At 43.9% G+C, this 19,543-nt stretch overlaps 1 protein-coding gene across 11 annotated transcripts; it reads right to left on the reverse strand.

Moving 5' to 3' along the window:
- Window positions 1-1,589: 1,589 nt before the first annotated feature.
- LOC118936673 (general transcription factor IIF subunit 2-like) lies at window positions 1,590-16,996 on the reverse strand. Of its 11 annotated transcripts, none has more exons than XM_036982059.1 (11): window positions 16,866-16,996; window positions 16,732-16,831; window positions 16,408-16,481; window positions 16,256-16,274; window positions 15,989-16,133; window positions 15,712-15,723; window positions 14,082-14,141; window positions 12,505-12,616; window positions 11,723-11,822; window positions 11,440-11,583; window positions 1,590-2,281 (listed from the first exon to the last, which is right to left on the reverse strand). In XM_036982059.1, exons 2-11 carry the CDS (start codon window positions 16,795-16,797, stop codon window positions 2,147-2,149), a joined length of 867 nt encoding a protein of 288 aa, XP_036837954.1. In that variant the 5' UTR covers window positions 16,798-16,831; window positions 16,866-16,996; the 3' UTR covers window positions 1,590-2,146. The 11 variants fall into 11 exon arrangements, with proteins under 11 accessions (XP_036837954.1, XP_036837953.1, XP_036837952.1 ...); XM_036982058.1 differs by having other exon boundaries at window positions 1,590-2,049; window positions 2,143-2,281; window positions 16,732-16,927; XM_036982057.1 differs by having other exon boundaries at window positions 1,590-2,060; window positions 2,133-2,281; window positions 16,732-16,927.
- Window positions 16,997-19,543: the final 2,547 nt, after the last annotated feature.

Raw genomic sequence — 19,543 nt, forward strand, 5'->3', positions numbered from 1 at the left:
CATACTGTTGGTTAACATTGGGCTCTGGTCCCTGAGCAGAGGGTCAGGAAACCCTGTTCTGATGGGGGTCTGATGGGTCCATACTGTTGGTTAACATTGGGTTCTGGTCCCTGAGCAGAGGGTCAGGAAACCCTGTTCTGATGGGGGTCTGATGGGTCCATACTGTGTTCGGCATGGAGGCCGACTTTAAAGGCGAGTCAACTGACTGATCATCTTGCATCGTGTGTGTGTGTGTAATATATCTGCTCGATATTATGTACAGCAGTCATAATTTACCCATGATGCATCAGTGTTGATTCTCTCAAACCCGGTCGTTCCCTCCAGACAGATATAAATCCTTTGGTTTTAAAACATCTGTTGTAGAAGGAATCCCATCCTGTATTTATATCAAGTGTCTCGGAAGGCTGGTCTAGGATCAGTTTTAGGTTTCCATGGATCGGTGGGATCTGTTCCTAGGTCAGCACTCCAGAGTCAGACACTTGATACAGATGACCTCTGGTTCTATTGGGGGCTTATCAGGAACCTGATCCTAGATCAGACACGATACAGATGACCTCTGGTTCTATTGGGGGCTTATCAGGAACCTGATCCTAGATCAGACACAATACAGATGACCTCTGGTTCTATTGGTGGCTTTTCAGGAACCTGATCCTAGATCAGGCACAATACAGATGACCTCTGGTTCTATTGGTGGCTTATCAGGAACCTGATCCTAGATCAGACACGATACAGATGACCTCTGGTTCTATTGGTGGCTTATCAGGAACCTGATCCTAGATCAGACACAATACAGATGACCTCTGGTTCTATTGGTGGCTTTTCAGGAACCTGATCCTAGATCAGGCACAATACAGATGACCTCTGGTTCTATTGGTGGCTTATCAGGAACCTGATCCTAGATCAGACACGATACAGATGACCTCTGGTTCTATTGGTGGCTTATCAGGAACCTGATCCTAGATCAGACACGATACAGATGACCTCTGGTTCCATTGGTGGTTTATCAGGAACCTGATCCTAGATCAGGCACAATACAGATGACCTCTGGTTCTATTGGTGGCTTATCAGGAACCTGATCCTAGATCAGACACGATACAGATGACCTCTGGTTCCATTGGTGGTTTATCAGGAACCTGATCCTAGATCAGGACTCCCAGTCAGACACGATACAGATGACCTCTGGTTCCATTGGTGGTTTATCAGGAACCTGATCCTAGATCAGGACTCCCAGTCAGACACGATACAGATGACCTCTGGTTCCATTGGTGGTTTATCAGGAACCTGATCCTAGATCAGGACTCCCAGTCAGACACGATACAGATGACCTCTGGTTCTATTGGTGGCTTATCAGACACGATACAGATGACCTCTGGTTCTATTGGTGGCTTATCAGACACGATACAGATGACCTCTGGTTCTATTGGTGGCTTATCAGGAACCTGATCCTAGATCAGGCACGATACAGATGACCTCAGTCATATTTCTGCTCAGGACCTTCCAGTTATTCTACTGCACACAGGTTTGTAGAGATGTGATCTCACTAGAGTAACACCTCGTTTCTACAGAAAAGCAGACTGGTAGTTTAAACATTTTTTTTTTTTACAAAAACATTAATTTTATTCCAAAAGTCGTTAATCACATTTTTATAAACAACTTGTACGTATTGATCCTTGGTTGACGTGTCTGTAAACCGATCCCCGATCGACTGGATCGGTCAGATCCCACAAACACACAGGAATAAACGTCATAGTGGCCCAGGTGAGATGAACCTAAAGCACCTCACTGTTCAGAATAGTAGGAATCCTTCAAACGTGGCACCCTATTCCCTAAATAGTACACTAAATTTGACCAGGGTCCTATCTTTAAAGTAGTGCACTATATAGGGAATAGGGTACCACTTGGGATTTCACCGACATGTAGTATAGGACCGGGGTCCTGACTGGCCAACTCAACACATCAGTAGCTTCACAACTTTATGTCTCTGCGTCTATAAAAACCAAAACGACACTCTCTAGGGAGGCCCCAGACCAGGCTAGTGGGGCCCCAGACCAGGCTAGTCGTCCTCCTAGTGGTGGGACCCCAGACCAGGCTAGTCGTCCTTCTCCTAGTGGTGAGCTCTCTAGGAGGCTGGAGGTCCCAGACCAGGCTAGTCGTCGGTCTCCTTCTCCTCCTCCTCTCCTCCCTGGTAGTGTCTGTACTCTGGCTTCAGCTCCCACGTGTTCTTGTGGGTTCCCTTCACGTTGTAGATGCCGATGTCGCGCAGAATCTCTTTCAGGTAACTCTGAATGAAGGGGGCGGGGGGAGAGAGAGAGTTAAGGTGTTGTATTATATTACAGACTACTATCACACAGGAATAAGGAGCAGGAAAGAGCGTTGAGTATCCAGTCTGGTCTTGAATTCCCTGTTTCATCTCTTATATGTACAAAAGGAAATATTGTGTAAAGTATTACATCACTAACTTGACCAGATAAACATCCACCTCAGACTGAAACATAAACCCCTACAGACGACCCCGTTCATTAGGCATCCACCTCAGACTGAAACATAAACCCCTACAGACGACCCCGTTCATTAGGCAGCCGTCTCCACCTCAGACTGAAACATAAACCCCTACAGACGACCCCGTTCATTAGACATCCACCTCAGACTGAAACATAAACCCCTACAGACGACCCCGTTCATTAGGCATCCACCTCAGACTGAAACATAAACCCCTACAGACGACCCCGTTCATTAGGCAGCCGCCTCCACCTCAGACTGAAACATAAACCCCTACAGACGACCCCGTTCATTAGGCAGCCGTCTCCACCTCAGACTAAAACATAAACCCCTAGAGACGACCCCGTTCATTAGGCATCCGTCTCCACCTCAGACTGAAACATAAACCCCTACAGACGACCCCGTTCATTAGACATCCACCTCAGACTGAAACATAAACCCCTACAGACGACCCCGTTCATTAGACAGCCGTCTCCACCTCAGACTGAAACATAAACCCCTACAGACAACCCCGTTCATTAGGCATCCGTCTCCACCTCAGACTGAAACATAAACCCCTACAGACGACCCCGTTCATTAGACATCCACCTCAGACTGAAACATAAACCCCTACAGACGACCCCGTTCATTAGACAGCCGTCTCCACCTCAGACTGAAACATAAACCCCTACAGACGACCCCGTTCATTAGACAGCCGTCTCCACCTCAGACTGAAACATAAACCCCTACAGACGACCCCGTTCATTAGACATCCACCTCAGACTGAAACATAAACCCCTACAGACGACCCCGTTCATTAGGCAGCCGCCTCAGACTGAAACATAAACCCCTACAGACGACCCCGTTCATTAGACATCCACCTCAGACTGAAACATAAACCCCTACAGACGACCCCGTTCATTAGGCAGCCGTCTCCACCTCAGACTGAAACATAAACCCCTACAGACGACCCCGTTCATTAGGCAGCCGTCTCAGACTGAAACATAAACCCCTACAGACGACCCCGTTCATTAGACAGCCGTCTCAGACTGAAACATAAACCCCTACAGACGACCCCGTTCATTAGACAGCCGTCTCAGACTGAAACATAAACCCCTACAGACGACCCCGTTCATTAGACAGCCGTCTCCACCTCAGACTGAAACATAAACCCCTACAGACGACCCCGTTCATTAGGCATCCACCTCAGACTGAAACATAAACCCCAGAGACGACCCGTTCATTAGACAGCCGTCTCCACCTCAGACTGAAACATAGACCCCTACAGACGATCCCGTTCATTAGACAGCCGTCTCCACCTCAGACTGAAACATAAACCCCTACAGACGACCCCGTTCATTAGACAGCCGTCTCCACCTCAGACTGAAACATAAACCCCTACAGACGACCCCGTTCATTAGACAGCCGTCTCCACCTCAGACTGAAACATAAACCCCTACAGACGACCCCGTTCATTAGACATCCACCTCAGACTGAAACAGACGACCCCGTTCATTAGGCATCCGTCTCCACGGCGGCAGATTGACGAGGCCGACCTTTTCTGAGCTGAACAAACCCAAGACGCAGCTCTCCCAACAACACATAAAACCCTCACCTAATTCTGCCACAAAACAACGACACTCTCTCATATGGGCTTTTTTAAGGTGATGTGCCTTTGATAAACAGTGGCCCATTTGGTCAAAAGGTCCATTCCCAGCGCTCCTCTCCAGGGCGCTTTTGAAGAGACTCCTCCAACATTCAGCCCCCCAAAAATCACGTAGCAGATGTGGTAGAGAGAGGAGGTGGTAGAGAGAGGAGGTGGTAGAGAGAGGAGGAGGTAGAGAGAGGAGGAGGAGGTAGAGAGAGGTGGAGGTAGAGAGAGGAGGAGGTAGAGAGAGGAGGAGGTAGAGAGAGGAGGAGGTAGAGAGAGGAGGAGGTAGAGAGAGGAGGAGGAGGTAGAGAGAGGTGGAGGTAGAGAGAGGTGGAGGTAGAGAGAGGTGGTGGTAGAGAGAGGTGGAGGTAGAGAGAGGAGGAGGTAGAGAGAGGAGGAGGTAGAGAGAGGTGGAGGTAGAGAGAGGAGGAGGTAGAGAGAGGTGGTGGTAGAGAGAGGAGGAGGTAGAGAGAGGAGGTGGTAGAGAGAGGTGGAGGTAGAGAGAGGAGGAGGTAGAGAGAGGAGGAGGTAGAGAGAGGTGGAGGTAGAGAGAGGAGGAGGTAGAGAGAGGAGGAGGTAGAGAGAGGAGGAGGTAGAGAGAGGAGGAGGTAGAGAGAGGTGGAGGTAGAGAGAGGTGGTGGTAGAGAGAGGAGGTGGTAGAGAGAGGAGGAGGTAGAGAGAGGAGGAGGTAGAGAGAGGAGGAGGTAGAGAGAGGTGGTGGTAGAGAGAGGAGGAGGTAGAGAGAGGAGGTGGCCTTTTCTGTCGTCTACAGGCTGGAGATAAAAATGGATGACAATGTAACGAGACGGGACACTTTTTAAAATCCTGCATATTTCTCTGAAAAAGAGCCCGTTACCCTAAAATGGCAACACACTAAGAGAGCCCGTTACCCTAAAATGGGAACACACTAAACGAGCCCGTTACCCTAAAATGACATCACACTAAACGAGCTGTCATGTTTACAACACATCCTGAAAACAGGACGGGTTAAAGTGGACAACTGTTGTCCCAAGGAGTTTCCCCCCGTTGTCATGATCAGCGACGTCAAGTTTGTATCTGTCAATTATTTTTAACAAGCTGATTTTATAGCGAAAATAAATAACTAAAATATGTCTGCATTCATTTCCCGCCGCGTAAACACATTGTAAAATAAACTCGCGATAACTCCTGATAAAGTTGGGTAGCTGATATTCAGAGCTTACAAAAATAGACTAATTGATTTTAGGACACGGGAATCAGGACTAATAAAGCCAAAGCCAACGGCCTGTTTTACGAAACAGCGGGTCGACCACACAGATGGACATTCAGACCATTCCACTGAGGTTGTTTGGTTATGGTGTTTATAGTAGTATATAGTAGTATATAGTAGTTTATAGTAGTATATAGTAGTATATAGTAGTATATAGTAGTTTATAGTAGTTTATAGTAGTATCTCACCACAGGTTGTTTGGTTATGGTGTATATAGTAGTATATAGTAGTTTATAGTAGTTTATAGTAGTATATAGTAGTTTATAGTAGTTTATAGTAGTATCTCACCACAGGTTGTTTGGTTATGGTGTATATAGTAGTATATAGTAGTATATAGTAGTATATAGTAGTATATAGTAGTATATAGTAGTTTATAGTAGTTTATAGTAGTATATAGTAGTATCTCACCACAGGTTGTTTGGTGATGGTGTATATAGTAGTATATAGTAGTATATAGTAGTATATAGTAGTATATAGTAGTTTATAGTAGTTTATAGTAGTATCTCACCACAGGTTGTTTGGTTATGGTGTATATAGTAGTATATAGTAGTATATAGTAGTATATAGTAGTATATAGTAGTATCTCACCACAGGTTGTTTGGTTATGGTGTATATAGTAGTATATAGTAGTATATAGTAGTATATAGTAGTATATAGTAGTATATAGTAGTATATAGTAGTATCTCACCACAGGTTGTTTGGTTATGGTGTATATAGTAGTATATAGTAGTATATAGTAGTATATAGTAGTATATAGTAGTTTATAGTAGTTTATAGTAGTATATAGTAGTATCTCACCACAGGTTGTTTGGTGATGGTGTATATAGTAGTATATAGTAGTATATAGTAGTATATAGTAGTATATAGTAGTTTATAGTAGTTTATAGTAGTATCTCACCACAGGTTGTTTGGTTATGGTGTATATAGTAGTATATAGTAGTATATAGTAGTATATAGTAGTATATAGTAGTATATAGTAGTATATAGTAGTATCTCACCACAGGTTGTTTGGTTATGGTGTATATAGTAGTATATAGTAGTATATAGTAGTATATAGTAGTTTATAGTAGTTTATAGTAGTTTATAGTAGTATCTCACCACAGGTTGTTTGGTTATGGTGTATATAGTAGTATATAGTAGTTTATAGTAGTTTATAGTAGTATATAGTAGTATCTCACCACAGGTTGTTTGGTGATGGTGTATATAGTAGTATATAGTAGTATATAGTAGTATCTCACCACAGGTTGTTTGGTTATGGTGTATATAGTAGTATATAGTAGTTTATAGTAGTTTATAGTAGTATATAGTAGTATATAGTAGTATATAGTAGTATATAGTAGTATATAGTAGTATCTCACCACAGGTTGTTTGGTTATGGTGTATATAGTAGTATATAGTAGTTTATAGTAGTATATAGTAGTATCTCACCACAGGTTGTTTGGTTATGGTGTATATAGTAGTATATAGTAGTTTATAGTAGTATATAGTAGTATATAGTAGTATATAGTAGTATATAGTAGTTTATAGTAGTATATAGTAGTTTATAGTAGTATCTCACCACAGGTTGTTTGGTTATGGTGTATATAGTAGTATATAGTAGTTTATAGTAGTATATAGTAGTATATAGTAGTATCTCACCACAGGTTGTTTGGTTATGGTGTATATAGTAGTATATAGTAGTTTATAGTAGTTTATAGTAGTATATAGTAGTATCTCACCACAGGTTGTTTGGTTATGGTGTATATAGTAGTATATAGTAGTTTATAGTAGTTTATAGTAGTTTATAGTAGTATATAGTAGTATATAGTAGTATCTCACCACAGGTTGTTTGGTTATGGTGTATATAGTAGTATATAGTAGTTTATAGTAGTATATAGTAGTTTATAGTAGTATCTCACCACAGGTTGTTTGGTTATGGTGTATATAGTAGTATATAGTAGTTTATAGTAGTTTATAGTAGTATCTCACCACAGGTTGTTTGGTTATGGTGTATATAGTAGTATATAGTAGTTTATAGTAGTTTATAGTAGTATATAGTAGTATCTCACCACAGGTTGTTTGGTTATGGTGTATATAGTAGTATATAGTAGTATATAGTAGTTTATAGTAGTTTATAGTAGTATCTCACCACAGGTTGTTTGGTGATGGTGTATATAGTAGTATATAGTAGTTTATAGTAGTATATAGTAGTATATAGTAGTTTATAGTAGTTTATAGTAGTATCTCACCACAGGTTGTTTGGTTATGGTGTATATAGTAGTATATAGTAGTTTATAGTAGTATATAGTAGTTTATAGTAGTATCTCACCACAGGTTGTTTGGTTATGGTGTATATAGTAGTTTATAGTAGTATATAGTAGTATCTCACCACAGGTTGTTTGGTTATGGTGTTTATAGTAGTATATAGTAGTTTATAGTAGTTTATAGTAGTATCTCACCACAGGTTGTTTGGTTATGGTGTATATAGTAGTATATAGTGGTTTATAGTAGTATATAGTAGTTTATAGTAGTATCTCACCACAGGTTGTTTGGTTATGGTGTATATAGTAGTTTATAGTAGTATATAGTAGTATCTCACCACAGGTTGTTTGGTTATGGTGTTTATAGTAGTATATAGTAGTTTATAGTAGTATATAGTAGTATATAGTAGTATATAGTAGTTTATAGTAGTATATAGTAGTATCTCACCACAGGTTGTTTGGTTATGGTGTATATAGTAGTATATAGTAGTTTATAGTAGTATCTCACCACAGGTTGTTTGGTTATGGTGTATATAGTAGTTTATAGTAGTATATAGTAGTATATAGTAGTATCTCACCACAGGTTGTTTGGTTATGGTGTATATAGTAGTATATAGTAGTTTATAGTAGTATATAGTAGTATCTCACCACAGGTTGTTTGGTTATGGTGTATATAGTAGTATATAGTAGTTTATAGTAGTTTATAGTAGTATATAGTAGTATCTCACCACAGGTTGTTTGGTTATGGTGTATATAGTAGTATATAGTAGTTTATAGTAGTTTATAGTAGTATATAGTAGTATCTCACCACAGGTTGTTTGGTTATGGTGTATATAGTAGTATATAGTAGTTTATAGTAGTATATAGTAGTATATAGTAGTATATAGTAGTATATAGTAGTATATAGTAGTATCTCACCACAGGTTGTTTGGTTATGGTGTATATAGTAGTATATAGTAGTTTATAGTAGTTTATAGTAGTTTATAGTAGTATATAGTAGTATATAGTAGTATCTCACCACAGGTTGTTTGGTTATGGTGTATATAGTAGTATATAGTAGTTTATAGTAGTTTATAGTAGTATATAGTAGTATCTCACCACAGGTTGTTTGGTTATGGTGTATATAGTAGTATATAGTAGTATATAGTAGTATATAGTAGTATCTCACCACAGGTTGTTTGGTTATGGTGTATATAGTAGTATATAGTAGTTTATAGTAGTTTATAGTAGTATATAGTAGTATCTCACCACAGGTTGTTTGGTTATGGTGTATATAGTAGTATATAGTAGTATATAGTAGTATATAGTAGTTTATAGTAGTATATAGTAGTTTATAGTAGTATCTCACCACAGGTTGTTTGGTTATGGTGTATATAGTAGTATATAGTAGTATATAGTAGTTTATAGTAGTTTATAGTAGTATCTCACCACAGGTTGTTTGGTTATGGTGTATATAGTAGTATATAGTAGTTTATAGTAGTTTATAGTAGTATATAGTAGTATCTCACCACAGGTTGTTTGGTTATGGTGTTTATAGTAGTATATAGTAGTATATAGTAGTATCTCACCACAGGTTGTTTGGTTATGGTGTTTATAGTAGTATATAGTAGTTTATAGTAGTTTATAGTAGTATATAGTAGTTTATAGTAGTATATAGTAGTATCTCACCACAGGTTGTTTGGTTATGGTGTTTATAGTAGTATATAGTAGTATCTCACCACAGGTTGTTTGGTGATGTTGTAATAACAGGTGTTTATAGTAGTATATAGTAGTATATAGTAGTATCTCACCACAGGTTGTTTGTGATGTTGTAATAACAGGTGTTTATAGTAGTATATAGTATCTCACCACAGGTTGTTTGGTGATGGTGTTTATAGTATATAGTAGTATCTCACCACAGGTTGTTTGGTTATGGTGTTTATAGTAGTATATAGTAGTATATAGTAGTATATAGTAGTATATAGTAGTATCTCACCACAGGTTGTTTGGTGATGTTGTAATACCAGGTATTTATAGTAGTATATAGTAGTATCTCACCACAGGTTGTTTGGTTATGGTGTTTATAGTAGTATATAGTAGTATCTCACCACAGGTTGTTTGGTGATGTTGTAATACCAGGTGTTTATAGTAGTATATAGTAGTATATAGTAGTATCTCACCACAGGTTGTTTGGTGATGTTGTAATACCAGGTGTTTATAGTAGTATATAGTAGTATATAGTAGTATCTCACCACAGGTTGTTTGGTTATGGTGTATATAGTAGTATATAGTAGTATATAGTAGTATCTCACTACAGGTTGTTTGGTGATGTTGTAATACCAGGTGTTTATAGTAGTATATAGTAGTATATAGTAGTATATAGTAGTATCTCACTACAGGTTGTTTGGTGATGTTGTAATACCAGGTGTTTATAGTAGTATATAGTAGTATCTCACCACAGGTTGTTTGGTTATGGTGTTTATAGTAGTTTATAGTGGTATATAGTAGTATCTCACCACAGGTTGTTTGGTGATGTTGTAATACCAGGTGTTTATAGTAGTATATAGTAGTATATAGTAGTATCTCACCACAGGTTGTTTGGTTATGGTGTATATAGTAGTATATAGTAGTTTATAGTAGTTTATAGTAGTATCTCACCACAGGTTGTTTGGTTATGGTGTATATAGTAGTTTATAGTAGTATATAGTAGTATATAGTAGTATATAGTAGTATCTCACCACAGGTTGTTTGGTGATGTTGTATATAGTAGTATATAGTAGTATATAGTAGTATATAGTAGTATCTCACCACAGGTTGTTTGGTGATGTTGTAATACGAGGTGTTTATAGTAGTATATAGTAGTATCTCACCACAGGTTGTTTGGTTATGGTGTATATAGTAGTATATAGTAGTATATAGTAGTATATAGTAGTTTATAGTAGTTTATAGTAGTATATAGTAGTATCTCACCACAGGTTGTTTGGTTATGGTGTATATAGTAGTATATAGTAGTATATAGTAGTTTATAGTAGTTTATAGTAGTATATAGTAGTATCTCACCACAGGTTGTTTGGTTATGGTGTATATAGTAGTATATAGTAGTATATAGTAGTTTATAGTAGTATATAGTAGTTTATAGTAGTATATAGTAGTATCTCACCACAGGTTGTTTGGTTATGGTGTATATAGTAGTATATAGTAGTTTATAGTAGTATATAGTAGTATATAGTAGTTTATAGTAGTTTATAGTAGTATATAGTAGTATCTCACCACAGGTTGTTTGGTTATGGTGTATATAGTAGTTTATAGTAGTTTATAGTAGTATATAGTAGTATATAGTAGTATCTCACCACAGGTTGTTTGGTGATGTTGTAATACCAGGTGTTTATAGTAGTATATAGTAGTATATAGTAGTATCTCACTACAGGTTGTTTGGTGATGTTGTAATACCAGGTGTATATAGTAGTATATAGTAGTATATAGTAGTATCTCACCACAGGTTGTTTGGTTATGGTGTATATAGTAGTATATAGTAGTATATAGTAGGATCTCACTACAGGTTGTTTGGTGATGTTGTAATACCAGGTGTATATAGTAGTATATAGTAGTATATAGTAGTATCTCACTACAGGTTGTTTGGTGATGTTGTAATACCAGGTGTATATAGTAGTATATAGTAGTATATAGTAGTATATAGTAGTATCTCACCACAGGTTGTTTGGTGATGTTGTAATACCAGGTGTTTATAGTAGTATATAGTAGTATCTCACCACAGGTTGTTTGGTGATGTTGTAATACCAGGTGTATATAGTAGTATATAGTAGTATATAGTAGTATCTCACCACAGGTTGTTTGGTGATGTCGACCAGGTCCTTGATGTTGTAATATTGATGCTTCTCAAAAGCTGAGAACAACATGTCCAACACCTGTTGTTTGTCGACCCTGGCTCTTTTACCTTCCTCCTTCTTCTTCCTGTCGTACTCCAGCTGGACGGACACACACACTGTATTAGTCCAGCTCAGGGGAGGGAGGGAGGAAATGTCTGGCTGTTGTTGTTGTTGTTGAGGGGGCCTAAAATGTGTACAGACAGTGCACATCGTCGTGCAGGCAGCCAAGGCTCCTTACGTTGTAGGAATGGTTGGCCACTGGTTTGTAGTTGGTGGTAACAGCCTTCTCTAGTTGCTGAGACAATCTCACTGGCTTGGATAACTCTTCTATCTGCAGTCTGGAGACACGAGACAGCAGTGAGTGTCGGGGGGAGAGAGAGAGACAGAGAGAGACACAGAGAGAGAGAGAGACACAGAGAGAGAGACAGAAAGAGAGAGACAGAAAGAGAGAGACACGGAGAGAGAGAGAGAGAGAGACAGAGACACAGAGAGAGAGACACAGAGAGAGACAGAGAGAGACAGAGACACAGAGAGAGAGAGACAGAGAGAGACAGAGAGAGACAGAGACACATAGAGAGACAGAGACACAGAGAGAGAGACACAGAGAGAGACAGAGAGAGACAGAGACACAGAGAGAGAGAGACAGAGAGAGACAGAGAGACATAGAGAGACAGAGACACAGAGAGAGAGACACAGAGAGAGAGACACAGAGAGAGACAGAGAGAGACAGAGACACATAGAGAGACAGAGAGAGACAGAGACACAGAGAGAGACAGAGACACAGAGAGAGAGACACAGAGAGAGAGACGGAGACAAGAGAGACACAGAGACAGAGAGAGAGAGAGACACAGAGAGAGAGAGAGAGACACAGAGAGAGAGACAGAGAGAGAGACACAGAGAGAGAGACACAGAGAAAGAGAGACAGAGAAAGAGAGACACAGAGAGAGAGAGAGACACACAGAGAGAGAGAGACAGAGAGAGACACAGAGAGACAGATAGTGTGAGTGTGTAGGTACGTACCTCTTGAGTTTCATGTAGTTCTCGCTGACAGCAGGTCTACACTCTGCTCTCTGCACCACCAGGCCCTCCAGGGAGATTCTCTCTGTTAGAAAGGAGAACCGGTGACGTCTCTCTGTGTGTGTTGACTCACTCTCTCACGTGGCAACATCATTTCATCTGTTTTAATGTGATATTCCTCAGTGAGAGACATCCACAGTGGCAGTACGACGCCACACAGCCAGGAGAGAGACCAACTGATCACTAGGGTCGTCTAACAGGAGGAGAGAGACCAACTGATCACTAGGGTCGTCTAACTGATCACTAGGGTCGTCCTACTGACCACTAGGGTCGTCTAACAGGAGAAGAGAGACCAACTGATCACTAGGGTCGTCTAACAGGAGAAGAGAGACCAACTGATCACTAGGGTCGTCTAACTGATCACTAGGTTCGTCTAACAGGAAGAGAGACCAACTGATCACTAGGGTCGTCTAACTGATCACTAGGGTCGTCTAACAGGAAGAGAGACCAACTGATCACTAAGGTCGTCTAACTGATCACTAGGGTCGTCTAACAGGAGAAGAGAGACCAACTGATCACTAGGGTCGTCTAACTGGAGGAGAGAGACCAACTGATCACTAGGGTCGTCTAACAGCAGAAGAGAGACCAACTGATCACTAGGGTCGTCTAACTGGAGGAGAGAGACCAACTGATCACTAGGGTCGTCTAACTGATCACTAGGGTCGTCTAACAGGAGAAGAGAGACCAACTGATCACTAGGGTCGTCTAACAGGAGAAGAGAGACCAACTGATCACTAGGGTCGTCTAACAGCAGAAGAGAGACCAATTGATCACTAGGGTCGTCTAACTGGAGGAGAGAGACCAACTGATCACTAGGGTCGTCTAACAGGAGAAGAGAGACCAACTGATCACTAGGGTCGTCTAACAGGAGAAGAGAGACCAACTGATCACTAGGGTCGTCTAACAGGAGAAGAGAGACCAACTGATCACTAGGGTCGTCTAACAGGAGAAGAGAGACCAACTGATCACTAGGGTCGTCTAACAGGAGAAGAGAGACCAACTGATCACTAGGGTCGTGTAACAGGAGAAGAGAGACCAACTGATCACTAGGGTCGTCTAACAGGAGAAGAGAGACCAACTGATCACTAGGGTCGTCTAACAGGAGAAGAGAGACCAACTGATCACTAGGGTCGTCTAACAGGAGAAGAGAGACCAACTGATCACTAGGGTCGTCTAACTGATCACTAGGGTCGTCTAACAGAAGAACAACATTCTCCACCAGACAGAGGCCGAACCTCCAGCTTCCTGCCCAGGCTCTACACCTCACTAACCTCCACCAGACAGAGGCCGAACCTCCAGCCTCCTGCCCAGGCTCTACACCTCACCAACCTCCACCAGACAGAGGCCCAACCTCCACCGGACAGAGGCCCAACCTCCACCGGACAGAGGCCCAACCTCCACCGGACAGAGGCCCAACCTCCACCGGACAGAGGCCCAACCTCCACCAGACAGAGGCCTAACCTCCAGCCTCATGCCCAGGCTCCACACCTCTCAGTTGGGAAGAGACTGAGGGGACTCACCTGGGCCTGACCCCGCCCCCGAAACTGAGGTGCTGCCATCAGATCTCTCTTCTGACTGGCCTACAGGGAGGGAGGGAGGGGGAAAGGGAGGAGAGGGTGGTCCAATAAGAAATAACACCAGGGTTTAGAATAGCAGCTTTCTGGCGAAGAGGCAGTAACCACGGAGATGAACTGCTCGGCAACAACGGCTGGTCTTCAACGCCTTGCAGAACAACACATCTGACGGTGGCCAGACTTCACACTCAAACCAGGAAGTATCTCAAAACAGAACTTTATATACTGTCTACAACTCACACACAAGGGTAAACCATGATCTTCACACTCACACACAAGGATAAACCATGAGCTTCACACTGACACCCTCGAGGGAGGGAGAGGAGAACGTGCACATTAGAAGAGGCATAAAGATCATTGCACAAATCATGACGTCTCAAACCAAGCACTCCACACCAGATCAATACCATCATATTGATTGGTTTGTTTATGTTATTAACAAGCTCCAGATATCATTCCAGTAGCAGATCACATCCAAACTACGGAGCTGATTGGTTCACAGCGGTTCTGATCCGATCTGAGCGACAGCCAGCGGAGTTACTGAGACAAGCAGAGGGCCTCCATCTGTTCTGCTGTGGCAACATGCAGCCCACAACAAAGACAGAGAGATGGAGAGACGGGAAGGGGCGGAGAGAGACGGGAAGGGGCAGAGAGAGACGGGAAGGGAAGGGGCAGAGAGAGAGAGAGAGACAGGAAGGGGCAGAGAGAGAGAGAGAGACGGGAAGGGGCAGAGAGAGAGAGAGAGAGAGAGACGGGAAGGGGCAGAGACAGAGAGAGAGAGAGAGACGGGAAGGGGCAGAGAGAGAGAGAGAGAGAGACGGGAAGGGGCAGAGAGAGAGAGAGAGAGAGACGGGAAGGGGCAGAGAGAGAGACTGGAAGGGGCAGAGAGAGAGACGGGAAGGGGCAGAGAGAGAGAGAGAGAGACGGGAAGGGGCAGAGAGAGAGACGGGAAAAGAGAGACGGGAAAAGAGAGACGGGAAGAGAGAGACGGGAAGAGAGAGACGGGAAGAGAGAGACGGGAAGAGAGAGACGGGAAGAGAGAGACGGGAAGGGAGAGACGGGAAGGGAGAGACGGGAAGGGAGAGAGACGGGAAGGGGCAGAGAGAGAGACGGGAAGGGGCAGAGAGAGAGAGACGGGAAGGGGCAGAGAGAGAGAGACGGGAAGGGGCAGAGAGAGAGAGACGGGAAGGGGCAGAGAGAGAGACGGGAAGGGGCAGAGAGAGAGAGACGGGAAGGGGCAGAGAGAGAGAGACGGGAAGGGGCAGAGAGAGAGAGACGGGAAGGGGCAGAGAGAGAGACGGGAAGGGGAAGAGAGAGAGAGACGGGAAGGGGCAGAGAGAGAGAGACGGGAAGGGGCAGAGAGAGAGAGACGGGAAGGGGCAGAGAGAGAGAGAGACGGGAAGGGGCAGAGGGAGAGATGGGAAGGGGCAGAGAGAGAGAAGAAGAGAGAGGCACACACCTTTGAGGCAGAGGGATACACAGTACTACTTATCCTGAGGCGGACGGATACACACAGACACACAGTACTACTTACCCTGAGGCGGAGTGATACACACAGACACGCAGTTCTACTTACCCTTAGATGACTCTAATGGGTGAAAGATCAGCTATGGTCACAAACCATGCTCATTTGCAGTCGGGAAAACACAAGGCATTTTGACAGTCAATATTATCTGACTACACATTCAAATAGAGGTTATGACTCAAACAACATGGCCTCCAGGTTTCATGGTTACTCAAACAGCACCTTACCCCCACACACTTAGCTAGCTAGCACACAGCTCCAGGGTGCACCAAAATTGAGCAACATTTCTTGATCATCAAGTTTACAGCTGGTGGTAACTGTTCCTTACCTGACTGGGTCTCAGTGAACACGGCCAGGGTCTGTCCTCCTACAGTCTGCATGGTGAACGGGTGGTCCCTGGGGGCCTGCACCCCCGACGGCTTGTCCCCGAGGCTGTCAATCATGGTCAGGTCTTCGTTCAGAGTGAATTCCACCTGGTGCACAACAAGTGTAAGTTATGTCAGTTTAGGACCAGGACAACTGCTGGCTGAGTTGGGATCAATATTCCATTGGAATGCAATTCATCTGTGTCTGTAACCATAGTTACTAGTATTACCTCTGCCTTCCCTTGATTCCTAAAGCAAAAGATAAAGAAAACAACTGATTAGCTAAATCCCCTTAGCTAGCTACTTCTCTTTAGCCAGCAGAGAAAGTAAACAACGATGGTGATTACCAACAAACAATAACACACGAGACAATTCTACATACTTCCCGATCCGGAGTTTCCCCACCTCTCCCCTGCCTGATGCTTTGGCCCATTGCTGGGACAGGTATTTGGGCACCTGTGGGCAAAGACACTGGTTGTTAGTTAGCTAGCTAACGTGTGCAGTGTGATGATAATGATACTGTTACTGTAGTCTACTTCAATTGATGGCTAGTCTCGTCCTCATCCATCCGCGCTGCCACTAGCTAGCTACTAGTGTTAGCCACTAGCTAGCTACTAGTGTTAGCCGTGCTAGCTACTAGTGTTAACCGTGCTAGCTACTAGTGTTAGCCGTTAGCTACTAGTGTTAGCCTACATTTCCAACGTACCTTTACCAGCCACACGCCCGTGTTCTGTTTAGCACCAGTTAAATCCACTTCGCCTTTCTCTGACATGTTTAAAACGTTGTTTAAAATCACCTCTTACACGTTACCATTACAATTCGTTTGGCGTTATGAGGTAGGCTAGCTAACGTTAACTAAACAACACACGGTCCGGTAAACTGAACGAACCATAACTACGGAGGCGCAAGAGAGACAGAAAGGACGCGCGAAACCAGAAATACTAGAACTCGAAGTTCAGTGGTCAATTACTTTTTTTTACTAGGGTGTAGGCCGATTCTAAGGGCCTGTGACTGACAGGGGCCCTAAAAAAATATTAGAACATTAGGTTAAAAAAAATAAAAATAAAATCAATATTAAATGATTAACCTATCATCATTAATATAATATTTTATTTACAATGTAAATTAAATGAATTTGTGCGTGAGGAGTGCCGGTGTGAGCATCATGTCTCAACTTCCTGAAGAAAAATCTGGCTTCCAAAAACTAAAAGAAAGAAAATAAAGAAAAAACATTCACAAAGGAAGAAGGGTGTAGTCCGTGAGTGGTGGAAATTAACCGGTCAGCTTAGTCTGTAGTGAAATATGCTACTTTTGCTCCCTTAACATTAGTTACTTAATATCTCAACAGAAAATTCAGAGTATTTACATTTCGCTCCTCTTTTAGCCAACATTTAATCAATGCAGGCTAACTTTTAGCAAGCTATTCACACTAAATCAGTTGTTCCTGTCTGGCGCCAGGCCCAACAGATGCAGCTTCAGGCTCACCAGCCCTGTCTCCCCCTCCCCCTGAACCAGCCCTGTCTCCCCATCCCCCTGAACCAGCCCTGTCTCCCCATCCCCCTGAACCAGCCCTGTCTCCCCATTCCCCTGAACCAGCCCTGTCTCCCCATCCCCCTGAACCAGCCCTGTCTCCCCATCCCCCTGAACCAGCCCTGTCTCCCCATCCCCCTGAACCAGCCCTGTCTCCCCCTCCCCCTGAACCAGCCCAGTCTCCCCATCCCCCTGAACCAGCCCTGTCTCCCCATCCCCCTGAACCAGCCCTGTCTCCCCATCCCCCTGAACCAGCCCAGTCTCCCCATCCCCCTGAACCAGCCCTGTCTCCCCCTCCCCCTGAACCAGCCCAGTCTCCCCATCCCCCTGAACCAGCCCTGTCTCCCCATCCCCCTGAACCAGCCCTGTCTCCCCATTCCCCTGAACCAGCCCTGTCTCCCCATCCCCCTGAACCAGCCCTGTCTCCCCATCCCCCTGAACCAGCCCAGTCTCCCCATCCCCCTTAACCAGCCCTGTCTCCCCATCCCCCTGAACCAGCCCTGTATCTCCCCATCCCCCCGAACCAGCCCTGTATCTCCCCATCCCCCTGAACCAGCCCTGTATCTCCCCATCCCCCTGAACCAGCCCTGTCTCCCCATCCCCCTGAACCAGCCCTGTCTCCCCATCCCCCTGAACCAGCCCTGTCTCCCTATCCCCCTGAACCAGCCCGGTCTCAGCATAAACCCGAACCAGCCCTGTCTCCCCATCCCCCTGAACCAGCCCTGTCTCCCCATCCCCCTGAACCAGCTCTGTCTCCCCATTCCCCTGAACCAGCCCTGTCTCCCCATTCCCCTGAACCAGCCCTGTCTCCCCATTCCCCTGAACCAGCCCTGTCTCCCCATCCCCCTGAACCAGCCCTGTCTCCCCATTCCCCTGAACCAGCCCTGTCTCCCCATCCCCCTGAACCAGCCCTGTCTCCCCATCCCCCTGAACCAGCCCTGTCTCCCCATCCCCCTGAACCAGCCCTGTCTCCCCATCCCCCTGAACCAGCCCTGTCTCCCCATCCCCCCGAACCAGCCCTGTCTCCCCATCCCCCCTGAACCAGCCCAGCAAAGTCTGTCCTGGGGCCCAATGTGATATCATTTCATGGGGCCCAATGTGATATCCTTCCATGGGGCCCAATGTGATATCATTCCATGGGGCCCAATGTGATATCTTTCCATGGGGCCCAATGTGATATCATTCCATGGGGCCCAATGTGATATATTTCCATGGGGCCCAATGTGATATCATTCCATGGGGCCCAATGGGATATCTTTCCATGGGGCCCAATGTGATATCTTTCCATGGGGCCCAATGTGATATCTTTCCATGGGGCCCAATGTGATATCTTTCCATGGGGCCCAATGTGATAAAAAAAACATTGTCTACATGAAAAATCTTGACAATTAAAAATGGGGTAGCACCATATAAAGGGGTAGCACCATATAAAGGGGTAGCACCATATAAAGGGGTAGCACCATATAAAGGGGCAGCACCATATAAAGGGGCAGCACCATATAAAGGGACAGGGCAGCACCATATAAAGGGGCAGCACCATATAAAGGGGCAGCACCATATAAAGGGACAGCACCATATAAAGGGACAGGGCAGCACAATATAAAGGGGCAGCACCATATAAAGGGACAGGGCAGCACTATATAAAGGGGCAGCACCATATAAAGGGGCAGCACCATATAAAGGGACAGGGCAGCACCATATAAAGGGGCAGCACCATATAAAGGGGCAGGGCAGCACCATATAAAGGGGCAGCACCATATAAAGGGGCAGCACCATATAAAGGGGCAGGGCAGCACCATATAAAGGGGCAGCACCATATAAAGGGGCAGGGCAGCACCATATAAAGGGACAGCACCATATAAAGGGGCAGCACCATATAAAGGGGCAGCACCATATAAAGGGGCAGCACCATATAAAGGGGCAGCACCATATAACGGGACAGCACCATATAAAGGGGCAGCACCATATAAAGGGGCAGGGCAGCACCA

Source organism: Oncorhynchus mykiss, chromosome 7 (genome assembly GCF_013265735.2).
Source record: "Oncorhynchus mykiss isolate Arlee chromosome 7, USDA_OmykA_1.1, whole genome shotgun sequence".
Taxonomy (NCBI): Eukaryota; Metazoa; Chordata; class Actinopteri; order Salmoniformes; family Salmonidae; genus Oncorhynchus; species Oncorhynchus mykiss.